Source organism: Leuresthes tenuis, unplaced genomic scaffold (genome assembly GCF_036924035.1).
Source record: "Leuresthes tenuis unplaced genomic scaffold, fLeuTen1.0.hap1 SCAF_10, whole genome shotgun sequence".
In the NCBI taxonomy this organism is placed as follows: domain Eukaryota; kingdom Metazoa; phylum Chordata; class Actinopteri; order Atheriniformes; family Atherinopsidae; genus Leuresthes; species Leuresthes tenuis.
This window is the reverse complement of record NW_027325364.1, coordinates 7,796,803-7,810,181: the sequence shown is the minus strand read 5'-3', so window position 1 is coordinate 7,810,181 and position 13,379 is coordinate 7,796,803. Positions and strand designations below refer to the sequence as shown.

Sequence of the window (13,379 nt, the reverse complement as noted above, 5' to 3'; positions counted from 1 at the left end):
GGGTTTTTATTTGCAGCTGTCCTGATTTAAGAACTGCTGACATATATTAACTCACAAATTTTCTCTATCAGTCTTCTTCCAGCATTTCTTTCTTGTCCTAATTCCAGCAACTGTGTTGTGCTGTAATGATTTTATATTTTTCCCACATTCCTATTCAAACTGCTTGCTCTTCTTATGGATCAAATATCAGGAGACCAGTATAAAGGAGCATCAAATGACACATAAAATGCACATTTTTATGAGTTCACCTAGAAACTGAACAGAAATGGTAGCTTTACAAAGACGGATGGAAAACTCCCACTTTTATTTCTGATTCAAGTTGTAGGTTTTGTTAAACCTGCTGGCACAAAGAAAGCCTTACTGTGTTTGTGTGAACTTTGTGGTACATCCTTCTGGTCAGGTGCTACTTAATCTGAGCTTTATGCTTACATATGCATTCATGCAGACACTTTCACAATCACAAAGTCTTTCAGCATAACACTAATTTACACTGTGTGTTCCATTCCTAAAGTTATTGTTAGTTTCAAGTGCACTCCAAATATGTCATGCTTCACCTCAAAATACCACACAGATCATTCACCCTGCACTGCATACCACAATCCTTTTCAGCGTCTGTAGCTTTAAATGAAAAGAGCTTCTTCTGCTGATGATCCAACATAGCAGGTGGCATCTTAAAAGAGTTCAATCTGTTGACTGTGAATAAAAGATGATTGTAATAATCAATGCAGTGTTAGACATGAAGGAAACATGGTAGTGCAATACCACTGATGACCAGTAGGCGCTAGCTGCAAAAGTTTATACTTTTTTCCCCCTAAAACTCAATAAGTCATAAGCTAAATTGACAGCTTCTGATCATTGCTCCCCAGAAAATCTTATAATACAATCGATACACTGATTCAAATATATCTATTTTCATCCACTCAGGCTTCAAATATCACTGCAGCGCCACCTTTTTGTCCAAATGTGGTTGCAATGTTTTCATGTATTTCAAGAATTAATTTCATCATCATTTACTCTTCACATGTACTGTTACATTCGTTACATCTCACTTAGACATGAACAAATATTAAAGGAAGCTGAGCATAAACTTTAAATTGTTTAATTTTTTTACTCTTTCAGTGCTTAGAAAATTTGTTAGAATGGATCTTCTATTCAGTGTTAATACTGATACTATTTCAGCATTGGCGCTGCACTGTGGTGTGTAATGTGCTAAACACACCCAAAACGACTGACTAAGAACAGTTAGAAACAAGTCTCTACATGTCTCCTTACAATAGATATCTGCTTTTCTGCTGCAGTGTAGAATCCCATCCAGAGACATAGATGGCGACGATAATGTCGAATTGTTCCTCAATTAGCTTGAGTATGTAGTGGGAGGAGGAGAGAAGAAGATGGGGATTGTGTGACAGGGATGCTAGTTGACTCAGCTGCACTGTGGCCTCGTTGCAATGATAGCTCATCTGTCTCTCTCTTATAGTGTCATATTTTCTGATTTATTATCAGTCCAAACTTTGAGTCCTTCAGCCATATGACTTTTTTTCTGATGCATCTCATAACTTGCAACATGAACATCTGATTTGCATTTAATCTCAGTTTAAATGGTCTGCTTTGCTCGGGGCAGAGCGTTTGCTCACCCCAACACACACAGCATCACATCTGGGATATTTTCGCTATATTACATCACAGCATAATGAAGAGATTAAGAAATCTCATGCCAGCCAGATGAATCAGCAACATCACAAAGCATCTCTTCCCAGGAAAGGAAGCCATGTGGCAGACCACGCTGATGGAAATCATTGTCTGAATTTCTAGGACCAAGTCCAGCAGTTGGAGAGTCAGCTGAGGGAGATGGAGAAAGAGAAGGAGAGGGAGCTGAACGCATTGAGGAAAGAGAGGAGAGAGCTCATCCACACGGCTCAAACGGTATGAAAGATTCAGGATAATGTCAGTTTTACAAATGTATTAATCCTCATTGATTTAATGTGATTAAGAGAATCTGTTGATTATTGACGTACAACAGCAGCGAGTTTGAGTTACATATTCTCAAGATGAAAATTCACTCAGATTTAGTCTCGATGCAAAGGCTGTTTCGCATTAATTGGTGGGATATTTGTGTTGCTGGTCCACAAACTACTGACATACAACAAGTTAGAAGCAACATGAATTCTGGTTTTCACTGAAATTCTGCTGTCATTTGGTTATGGAGTCTATGGGGCAGTTGGTGGTATTTCCTGTCATTTAGAGAATTCCAGCTCAAAAAATGGAGCTCTGTTGGCCTGGAGATTTTATATTGTGAGATAGGAGACAAAGTTTCCGACATTAATGAAAAAAACTAATCCAACAGGAGTGAAAATTATACACATAAATACATAAAGGGCAGGCTAAAGAGAACTCCGATAAACTACATCAGTTGCTTTCAAGCTCTCAACGTTTTGTGAATTCTTCTTTCTTCCCTTTTTTGCAGTAACTTTTATTTAACTTTTATTATTTTTGAAAAGATACAAAGCATGTTTGAGAAAGGTCAAAGCAGTCAGCATGTTTTTGGTGTTTGAACTTTGATTGTTTGAACAATCCCACCAAATGTATTACTGCTACTACTGACATTACTTAATATTGGGCTGCTTTTCTCTTGATTTGTTCATTACTTGGTCTTTGATAAATGGAATTTGACTTGCTAAATGACAGTTCCAATATTTTTAGTTTAGGTGTTCTTAGTCTAACCTTATTAACTATACACTACTCTCATAGAAGTTCAAATTATATCATATTTCAGTTTCCATGAAAAATGAGTGCACCTTTACTTGAATATCCCAGGTTTTGGGGTTATTTTTTTTGTTTTTAGATTTTCATTTCTGAATCAGTCCTTGATAACTCTAACATTCAAGTTCAGTATTGTGCTTATATGTTGGACTGTGTGCCAGAAGAAACCATCTACTGAGTGTCTGTTATGTAAGGAGTAGTGAATGAGTGAACAGGGGTGTGATTTCAGGCATGGCTAAAGATTTTCTAAAAGCAGAGCTGAAGATATCTTCGTGCTTGAGCTGTAAAAGGGTTTAAATTTTTTCAGCTTACTAGTTTGGTTTTACATCCTGCAACTTAACTGGGTTGGTTCACTCTAACTATTCTCTTCAGCTTCATTTTGGACCACAGCAGGCTGCTGTTTTCAGCAAAGACAGTTGTAAAAAATTTCAATTTTCTCCGCCTAAAACGACAGACAGACAAAGTTGGTAACCAACAGTTAAAAACAGAAATGTCAGAAACTAGTGAGAACTTGAATGTAGCAAAGTATTAATATGTCACCATTTGTTATGTGGTAGAAAGACGAGCCAGAATGAATGCAGTGTCTTCTGGATCTGTGAATAGGCAATTCATGCTAAATGTATTCAGGAGATCAACTCGAGAAGTTGAAGTTGCATCAGTTTTGTATTTCCATCTTCAAGTCCATTTCATAAGGGTCAGTTGTGAATTGCTCTTTGTCTGGTTCCTTATGTGGGACAAACATCTTTCGCACGTTCATTGAGACACACAAACCGATCTATGATGGTGAAGCTACTGAGCTACAATCCAATTCTCGTACCCATGCTTGAGAATATATGGACATAGATTATGATGTCAATTGAGAGCTCTGGATTGTGGCTCAGTAATCTCTATGCCATAGTCTGTGAAAAGGGGCCAGCGACACTGGAGTGGGCATCTTACCAGCATGCAGCATTTTTAAACCCACATTACATTGTAGATATTATATGTTACCTTTGACCCTGGAATGCCTTAACGTCATGCAGCTGAAAGTAGTTGAGGTTCAGGATGTCTGAGCTACTGTATGTTGACTGATGCCTTTGTGACCCATTTCTGAATAATCAGCAGCAGATAATGAGTATATTTTTATTTTTCCTGCTACCAAATTAGACTAATGACTGGATATTTTACAGATTTTTCCCTGCATTTGTTCAATCTTTACAACATAAGATGAGATTGTCCTTTTTATATCTATCTCTTATCCTTATATATATTATATATTATACTGTATCTCTGTAGTTTTATAAAACCTCCAATAACTATTACTTGGCTGCATGTGTTAGGAAAGCTTGCACTGTTATGTGCTTATTTTGAATACTCGCCATTCCAAAGTATGCAATTCACTCAGTAACTGAAAAACTGTGCTGTGACATTATCCCATTGGCATTGGTTTGCCTTTCATCAGTTTTGACTGCAACAGTTAAGCAGGAGACAAGATCTGGAAGAGGAAAAAACTAATCAGACATGAGGAGAGAGGGAGTAAGAGTGTGTTAGAGAGTGCAACCTAAGCTGGAGGGAGGGAATGGAGAGAAGGAGGAGTAAGCGATCGGAGGGAGGGTGCTGTGGCTGAGCATGTGTGTTGAAGTGAGTGTGTGTGACTGCGTGAGAGGGAGACGAGGCAAGCTGGGAGAAGTTTCACATCCTTCCAACGAGCGGTAAGCTAAAAGAAGATAAATGATCTGACTGTCTGGGGGCATTAAAACTGGACATTTAGTTTATATTTAGTTAATGAGTGGAGAGATCAGTGGAGAGAAGGCGGAAAGGGAGTGGCGGGATAGCAGAGGCGAAAGGGACAAGACAGTGTCAGAAAACATGACAATGTTTGTATGACTGCGGTATGTCTGCAGGCTGGATGTGGATCACGTCTGATCCACATCTCTCCTGCAGGTTTCTCTTAAATTTGGTTTGTCTGGTTGGCAAATCCTTTTTTTATGTTAGCTATTGTTGAAAAAAATGAACATCAATATAATGGAGGTATTTTAAGACAATTTACTCTTGGATATCTACAAAACTGAGAAAAAAAACACTGTCTGAAAATCAGTGATAACTGCTGAAAGAAACTTCACTGTCCACACTTTTCTTGTCAGCATGTGCTAGTGTGGAGTAGTGAGAGACCAATAGGGGTTAAACATTGGACTTAATGTGGTGACTGAATTGCTCATGTGTTTGTGAGTCAAGCAGAGAGGGAGGGTTCCTGGGAAAGATAGTGTGGCTGTGATAATTTTTTAACTCATTACAATCTGTCTTAGAAGTGTGGACGAGTTTTCATTTTCAGCCAGCTGTGGTATGTCTAACACTGCAGCTTTTTTAGGCTCACTTTTCCCACAGCCATAGTTAACAGTAAACTTTTAGTAGTAGCTCCTTATAGCCAGTGTTCTACACAGATCCGTTACTATATTTCAAGACTGAATCTGGTCCTACAGGTTCTCAAAGAGAAGAAGCCGCTCACTGATTGGTCGAACATCACCGGCTCAGCTCCCTGTATGATGTCATTCTCTCCTTTAACAGTTCACAAGCCTCCACAGGTATGAAGCTAGTCACCATGAATACAGTTTGCTATTTCAGCTGCAGCTAATAATTATAGATGTATTGTTAGCTAATGTGCTTAGATCAGCTGATCAGCCTCAACATTAATACTACTGAATTGTAGTGGATGGGAGTGAATCGTGTTGATCATCTGGTCATAAATCAGTGTTCTGCCAGTGAACTTTAAATTGTGGAATACATGTCGGTATGCTGCCCTGATGGCAATGCCATCCCTTGGTAGAACAATAGACACAAAAAGACAGCTTAAGAAGAGACAACACAACCGTCCACAGTGTTGACCTGTTCTCAACACTCACCAAATCTTAATTTGAACAAGCATTAGCAAGATACGAACAAACCCATAGATCCCCCACTCTGCAGTCCACAAGATGCTCCAAGAGGTCCTGAGCCCATGTCTCAACGGGTTAGGGCTCTTTGGTGGCGCAGTTGGGACTTTGGAAGGTGGTTTTAATGCTGTGATGATTGGTGCGCATTTGAAAATAGTCAGACAGAAACCTTTTTTTTTGTATTTGTATCTTTTTGATTAAAAAGAACAAAACAATGGACTGTATCGTAAAAATACTTAAACATTGTTTAAAGTTGCTTACATTGATTCTGCCTAAATGTTCATTAAACAAACTTAATGTACACTGTTATTTAATTTTTAGGAATCATGCAAAGAAACCGCCAGCTTGCCCAGAAGACGGAGTTCACATCGCAACAACAGACTCAGTGACAGGCCAGTCTCTGTGCAGGGTGAGTTATTATCGGCCCTCTTTTTCTATCTTCCATTATGCTCTTCAGTGCTCAAGCTGAGACTTTTGTGATTTAGGACAGTAAACACGCTCATTGTGCCCTCATGTCCTCATTTTGTTTGTTTAGTTCCCTCCCTTTTAGTCAAATCAAAGGTGTGTCTGTGGAGTTGGAAGGTCGTTATTATGTTGGTAGAGAGCAGGATTTGCCTGCGCTGAGAGGTTGAGTTATAGAAGCACCTGTATACTTAAGCCTAAAATCCCGTCAGTAGTATCTGTTTTTTTTCTTCCAAATATCTGAGTAGCCTGATATACAAGGTCTTGTCAAGTCTTGCAAGGTCTCAGCACTTTCCCTACCTTTCACTTAGTCTCCCCCTGAATGCTGTAACTACAATTCTTGATGTAATATGAGTCAACTTCTTGATGCACAACCACCGCTTGCAAGATTTCTTGCCACATCTTATATTAAACTGTTTGTGCTGATTTGTTGTTCTCACCTGTCTTTCAATGTCTCTTTCCATCCACAGGGCTGGTAAGGATGCTTCCCGACAGCCAGACAACAGAGGCCTACACTTCCCCTGTTAACTCCCATAGACTCAGCAACGGGCACATCGACAGGCAAAGACCTGGGACCAGCAACGGTGGCGGAATCCTCACTCCATGCAACAGTGCAACAAGTTCTCGTGCTGCCAGGTCAGTTTCTTCACTGCCGGTGTCATGAACAGTTCAGTTCAGTTTTATTTATATAGTGCCAAATCACAACAAAATGTCATCTCAAGGCACTTCAATAACACAGTACAATTCAAGCCAATTAAAGTCCAATTCAGTGTAATCATAATCCAATCAAATCCAATTAATTAAATTCAAAATTAGTCCATTTCATACATATAGAGCCAATTCAAAAACTATTTCATAGCTAAGGAAACCAACAGATTGCACTGAAACTTCTCTTCAGTCCAATCTCCCATCCTGAATATGCCTGAGATGACTGTGGAACGAAACGACTCCCTTTTAACAGGAAGAAACCTCTGGCAGAACCAGACACATACAGGAAGGACAGCCATCCCTCTCGAACAGCTGGGGTTCTGGAGGACAGAAAAGAGGGGACAACAAACACTGTAACAACCATTCAAAGGATACGTGTTGAGACAGGGAAACACAAGTTAATGACCACAATAATGCCAAATATACATAATATCGTTTGAGAAATTACCGGGGGGGAAAAAGAGAGAATTTGTGGGACAGCCCAATAATAAATAATTACAGTAGTCCAATCTTAAAGTAACAAATGCATGGTCTAGTTTTTCTGCATCACTCTGAGACAGGATGTTCTTGATTTTGGCAATATTACAAAGGTGAGACAAGGTAGTCCTAGAAATCTGTTTAATATGTGCGTCAAATGATAAATTATGGTCAAAAAGTAACTACACGGTTCCAACACTTTCATAAAAGTGAAAAATAAGTTGAGTTGCTCATCTGTGATGTCACTGGTGAATATGATCTCTTCATGTAACATGTAATCTTCGTAAAAATCACAAGTCTTTGTGTCACCGTACCTCTGTAACTTTTTGTCTATCCATTTGTCTGAGGAGGGAAGAAATATTCAGTTTGATTGTACATAATCTCTGTAAATAGGTACTTGCTTATTAAATGCAAATTAGAATAGACTTTATTTTTTAAAAAGATTTCTGGTTTCTGTTTTTAGTCCATTTGTAGTCTGAGTACAGACTCAGACAATTGACCAATCATGTTTGTGTGCTATGGTTGCATGCAAGTACATAGCCATTTTTATTTTTTTTTTTCAAATGAACTGTATTCAGACAATGACTTGTACCCATAACAGGAAACCTTAGTCAGGATATCCATTATCTAGCTATCCTCTTGCTACTCATCAGCCAACATTCCCAGAGGCTAAGCCATCAGACAATAGCTGATGGGTCCTCAGATTGGGAACTTTTTGAAAAATTGTGGAAGAAAAAAAATCAACTTGTCTATTTATGTTTTACTTACCATAAAAGAGCTTGTAACAGCATTATTTTTATTGTTGAAAATAAAACTACTTAAATAAAAACTAATAATACTTTATGCTTTATACTTGACATTATGCCATAATTATGATTGAAGTTAATTGACCAATTATACCCCAATAACAGTCACTATCAACAACTCAACATGGCTAACGGTAACTGTTTATTTTTATAAAAGTAGCATACACTGATATATATTAATATTAGTAGCATTTGGATGTATATTAATGAGAACGTGAAATGTCATGTACTGTAAAATAGAAGATAAAGTGTGTTCGATTGTAGGCAGAGGTGTAGTGTTTTTTTGTTCAAGTTCACAGTTAAGTAGTGGTTTTTTTCCAAAGTCACAGAAAGTTTACACTTGTGTCAACTACAACTAGCACATCTTGAACTGAATTTATGAATATTCAGTAAATTGATTATGTTTTAACTTGTTTATTTAAGAAACAGTAGGGTAATACTCCTGTCTATCGGTTTCTATTTACACTGTAAAATTAGCTGTAATTTGGTAATTAAAAGCACCTAATAATAAATGCAGCTTATTGTCTCAATATTGCATTCCTCTGTAAATGACCATTGGCATTTTTGTTTGTATTAAAGAATATAAATGTTAATTTTCCTCTTCTCACAGCCCGTGCCTTTTGGATCTTGTAGAGATTGAGAAGAAACTGAGGGAAGCCAAAGCAGAGAGAGAAAGGCTACTCAGAGAAAGGGTGAGTCACCTGCTGTGGGAAATGCTCGCCAACATGTCTAATCATCAGCGACACACCACATTAGACATGGCTGTCTGATCACTGACACCCACTCAGCTCACACATGAATGTCCAGGAAAACACCAGCAGATATATGGGGTTTTCCATGTATGTTTGCAGCATTGATTTTCAGCTGTTTTGGAACGTCATCAACATTGTCTTTTTATTTCCAGTACCCTGAAAACAATGATCACATATTTTTTTATGCCCCAGATAGCTAACAGTTTACTTCAATATATGCATGCACCCAGGAAGAGCAGCGGCGGTTGTTGCTGGAGGAGAGAAGCCACAGAGAGCTGAACTCTGCCAGAGAAGAACCACCAGAACCAGAGAGCCAACAAAGGCCAGAGGCAGAAAAAAATGAGTTACCAAAGACCATCTCCCCTCCAACCTCCCCTGGGCCTGGGGTATGAATGAAATGCCAGCACAAAAGCCCTGAAAACACAATGTATTTATTCCTACATGGAGGAATAAACAGTTGAAAAATCATGAAACTGTTTTGCAGCAGAACCAGAAATGTTTTAATCTGTGTTACTCCTACTATTTAAATCCTTGTTTCTACAATATCTGTAATGCAACTCGTCCTGCAGTGCAGGCCACTAGACCTTTATGTGTAAAATTATTTTTTTAGGGAGTTTTGATATCAACACCTTATTTTATTTCATTAATGTATACACAGTTCATACTTACGTTCTCAGTTCTAACAAGTGGTTTACGTTTACATTATTTAATGAAAAATAATGCCATTATGTAGATTACATTGACAGTATAAAATAAGAAGGTTGCTGATTGCAATATAAATGCACAATAGATACAACAGAGGCTGAGGTTTTCTAACTTTAAGTTCTTCAGAAACATTTCCCATAATGCAGCTCTTTGCCATGTTTTACTAGACTTTCCTTCCCTTGTTAATACCAAATCTGCCCGTCAGTTTTTTCAGCAGTATAATTAACTTTTTTCCAATACCATTATCCCATACAATTCATTTTTATCATACGATCACAGAGAGCCCCTGTTGAGACTCAAAAACAAGTGTATCCATTATAGAATGCCACTAAATGCTAATAGTATTTTCCATGGAAAATTGACTATTCTGAGGCACATTTAAACTCCAGCTGTCTTTCCAGCAGCGTAGCCTGCCCCTCTTCCTCTCTCCGAACTTTGACCTGCGGGCCCACGTGGAGTCTATGGGTCACGGGGTTGCCGGCTGCACAGATCTGCGGCTGACACCTCGACGCTGTGCCGGCTTCCTGACCAAACGAGGGGGGAGGGTGAAGACGTGGAAGAAGAGATGGTTCTTGTTTGACACGGATCACAGACGACTAGCCTACTATACAGGTTGGACTGGCTGGAGGAACTATGTGTGCTATCAGACTATGCATGTTTGTCTGTGTGTTTGCATGAATAAAAGGCCTCTGTGTGTCACACAATTGAAGTTCAGTAAAGGGAGATCATTGTTTGAAGAAACACAAACATTGCATTGGAGCATCCATCCTTTACTTCACATGCTGTATTTGCTATACAACACTATGTGTTGTAGTTTACAGAGAGAAGTGTTTTATTTTCATTTTGAATTGCAGAAGTCTCATAGTGGATCAGATTTGTTGTAAACATATTTTTTTTTTCTTGGCTCTCCCTTTGCTGCAGACTGTGATGAGAGGAAACTAAAAGGAGTCATCTACTTCCAGGCAATAGAAGAAGTTTACTATGACCATTTAAGAACAGCTGCCTCTGTGAGTTCTAATGCTTCATACAAACTGACTTTGCCAATTCTAATTGGTTTATTTGTCTGGCTGAGAGAGGCTTAAATCCACTTTATCGCTGTAAAAAGAGTCTGAAATCTGAAGTCTTGTTTAAATTGTAGCTCAGTTATGAATCCTTCAGATCTCTAAATGTATTTAAATATCTCTCTGCAAACTGTGTTCTCGGGACTAAAATGAATGGCCATCTTTAAATCTATTATGAATCAACAAAAATCTCAGAGGGTCTAACTTCTTTGAGTTCCTCCAAATGGGCTAAAATAGACAGATTATAGGCCTGGCATCTTTAGCCATTAGAAATCAATTATTTGTCCTCTGTAACACAAGAACAATTTAAGTTTACAATTGCACTAAGTGAAGCCTTGTTATTTATATTTTGATTTTATTCAATTTCAATGTAAATCAGCAAAACTATTTCCCTTGAGAGAAAGTGTTTGTAGAGATGTTAGATTCTTCATGTTAATTTCATATTCTAACTCATCATGTCGGTTATATAAATGCAGCCAGTTGTACTCAACTATGCTGTGGTTTGTTTGTAATTTTCTTTTTCTTTTTTTGGGATATCCATTGCAAAAAAGAAAAAAAAAATCAAAAGAATTCTTTCACGCTCTTTCGAGAAGCAGAACAAGCCATTCTTGCTTCAGTTTTAAAGGACAGATATGTGGGAGCTGTGTTTATTAAAGTTCATGTCAACAGACATATTTCATCGTTCTAATTTATGTTTTTAAAAACCCCTGCGTTCAACTCAGATGACTTATAGAGACAAATTAAATCTTACAAACCCATAAGTCTCGTCAAAGAGCTGCTTGTTCCTCATGACTTATCACATTATCACCGTTTGTCTCTTCCCTTCAGTCTCCACGGCCCAGCCTGACATTCTGTGTGAAGACATATGACCGTCTTTTCTTTCTGGTGGCTTCCAATGCAGTGTCCATGCGGATCTGGATGGATGTCATTGTCACTGCAACAGATGAGCACAGCCGTTATTGACCTCTTCCATATGTGACTATGAAAGAGTAAAGCTACTGAGCGTAAAGTGCAGCAAGTGACCCCCCCCCACCCCAACTGTCTGAGGAGCAGGTTTGGTTGGAGATCTGCATCAGGGGCTCATTCTGCACCTGAACTCACGAACTTTTGAATAATGGTGCAGAGGTACAGCGGAACGGGGTCTCAAGCAGGCACGTGCAATTATTGAGGGGGAAGCTGTTTCATACGGCGTGATAGGAGCAGAAGTTCAGCAGCAGCAGACCAGAGAAGGAAACTTTACTCACCAGCCTGCACGGTGGGTGGCCGTTACAAGGAGGTTTTGTCTCTATGAGCAAGACCCCCCCTGCTGGTCATAGTCTAGAATTACAGGACTGATGAACGCTACACAAAAATAACTACAGCAAAAGTGGACACAATAATAGGAACACCTGCACATCTTGATAAATTGCAGTCTAACAGTCCAGCAACAAGTGCACTTTAGTTGGATTGTCAGTGAGGTACGTGGGGTTAAATTACTTTGTATTGTCAGCTGTTCCTATTAATGTGTCCACATCCTGGTTTTGATTTTGAAGATAAGACAGAATGTACATTACATTTTTGAGATTATTTATTGTTTGAAAATTTGTATGGGTTTAATTTGCAAATAAATGAAGATGTACTCTTGTCAGTGCACTATTAAATGTTTATTAATATAAACTTTGCTTTGCTTTTCTCTCCGTTTTATTCTTAAAATTTTATCAGCAAGACATCAAATTATAACTGTAGCAAAAGGTGTTAGAAATAACTGAAATAAAATATGTTAGTTTTATTAAAGTTTTCTAACTAGTTTTCAACAGTTAATCAGTTAGTGATTTTAATATGAGTACAATATTAAGTGAGGCTAGAGTCTCACTGTTAGGTTTGTTGTCCCTGTGACATCGAGGTCTTTTGTCGTGAGCTTCAGTTTCTTCAGTCCAAAGACATTTATGTTTTATTGTTCAAATAAACATCTTCTGATGGCTACTTCCAGCAGGATAATACACCATGTCACAAAGCGCATATCATCCCAAACTGTTTTTTTTTTTAATATGACAATGAGTTCACTGTACTCCACTAGCCTCCACAGTCACCGGATCTCAATCCAATAGAGCACCTTTGGGATGTGGTAGAACGGGAGATTCGCAGATGTGCAGCCGACACATCTGCAGCAACTGTGTGATGCTGTCATGTCAATATGAACCAAAATCTCTGAGGAATGTTTCCAACACCTTGTTGAAAGTATGCCACGAAGAATTAAGCAGTTCTGAAGGCAAAGGGGGTCCAACCTTTTACTAGCAAGGTTACCTAATAAAGTGGCTGGTGAGTGTATATACTACAGCAGAAGGAGACACTTCAAACTCTATCAGTAATTTAAGTGTTTTAATCAACATTACTCACAAAAATAATTTCACAGATCTTTGATCTGTTACACAATTCTGCTTTGGGTTGAATGTGATGTAATTCCCTTTGGAAAACAGCTGACGTGTAGAGAGAGTCTCAAAACCCTGCTGTTTTGCTGAACGCCACTCCCCAGGCACGCATCTTACTGCAGCTGTGCGTGTGGCATCCAGACACAGCACCAGTCTGATATGACTCACTTGTTGGATTAAGAGCACTGACCCTTCAATGCTGGTAAAACTCTCACTTGCTTCTTCATTAAATCATATCAAATATATTCTCAGTAGTAACTTTGGTTTTAAAAATAGGCTTAAGAGTTGTATGTTGAACCCTCAAAGATGTTTTTTTTTTTTTTTTTTGTTA

At 38.4% G+C, this 13,379-nt stretch overlaps 1 protein-coding gene across 3 annotated transcripts in view; it reads left to right on the top strand.

Annotated features, from left to right (window-relative positions):
• Nucleotides 1–12,296, top strand: part of phldb3 (pleckstrin homology-like domain, family B, member 3) — a 28,637-nt gene extending 16,341 nt beyond the window's left edge. Inside the window, exons 7-15 of one of the 3 annotated variants that reach the window (XM_072393793.1) lie at nt 1,813–1,923; nt 5,220–5,321; nt 5,991–6,078; nt 6,602–6,767; nt 8,733–8,814; nt 9,105–9,249; nt 9,964–10,191; nt 10,501–10,586; nt 11,469–12,296. In XM_072393793.1, the coding sequence (XP_072249894.1) occupies nt 1,813–1,923; nt 5,220–5,321; nt 5,991–6,078; nt 6,602–6,767; nt 8,733–8,814; nt 9,105–9,249; nt 9,964–10,191; nt 10,501–10,586; nt 11,469–11,603 (1,143 nt within the window). In that variant the 3' untranslated portion in view covers nt 11,604–12,296. Of the gene's footprint in view, nt 1–1,812; nt 1,924–5,219; nt 5,322–5,990; nt 6,079–6,601; nt 6,768–8,732; nt 8,815–9,104; nt 9,261–9,963; nt 10,192–10,500; nt 10,587–11,468 lie in introns of all 3 variants that reach the window. The other 2 variants (XM_072393794.1, XM_072393795.1) reach the window with 2 other exon arrangements.
• The last annotated feature ends 1,083 nt before the right edge of the window (nt 12,297–13,379 follow it).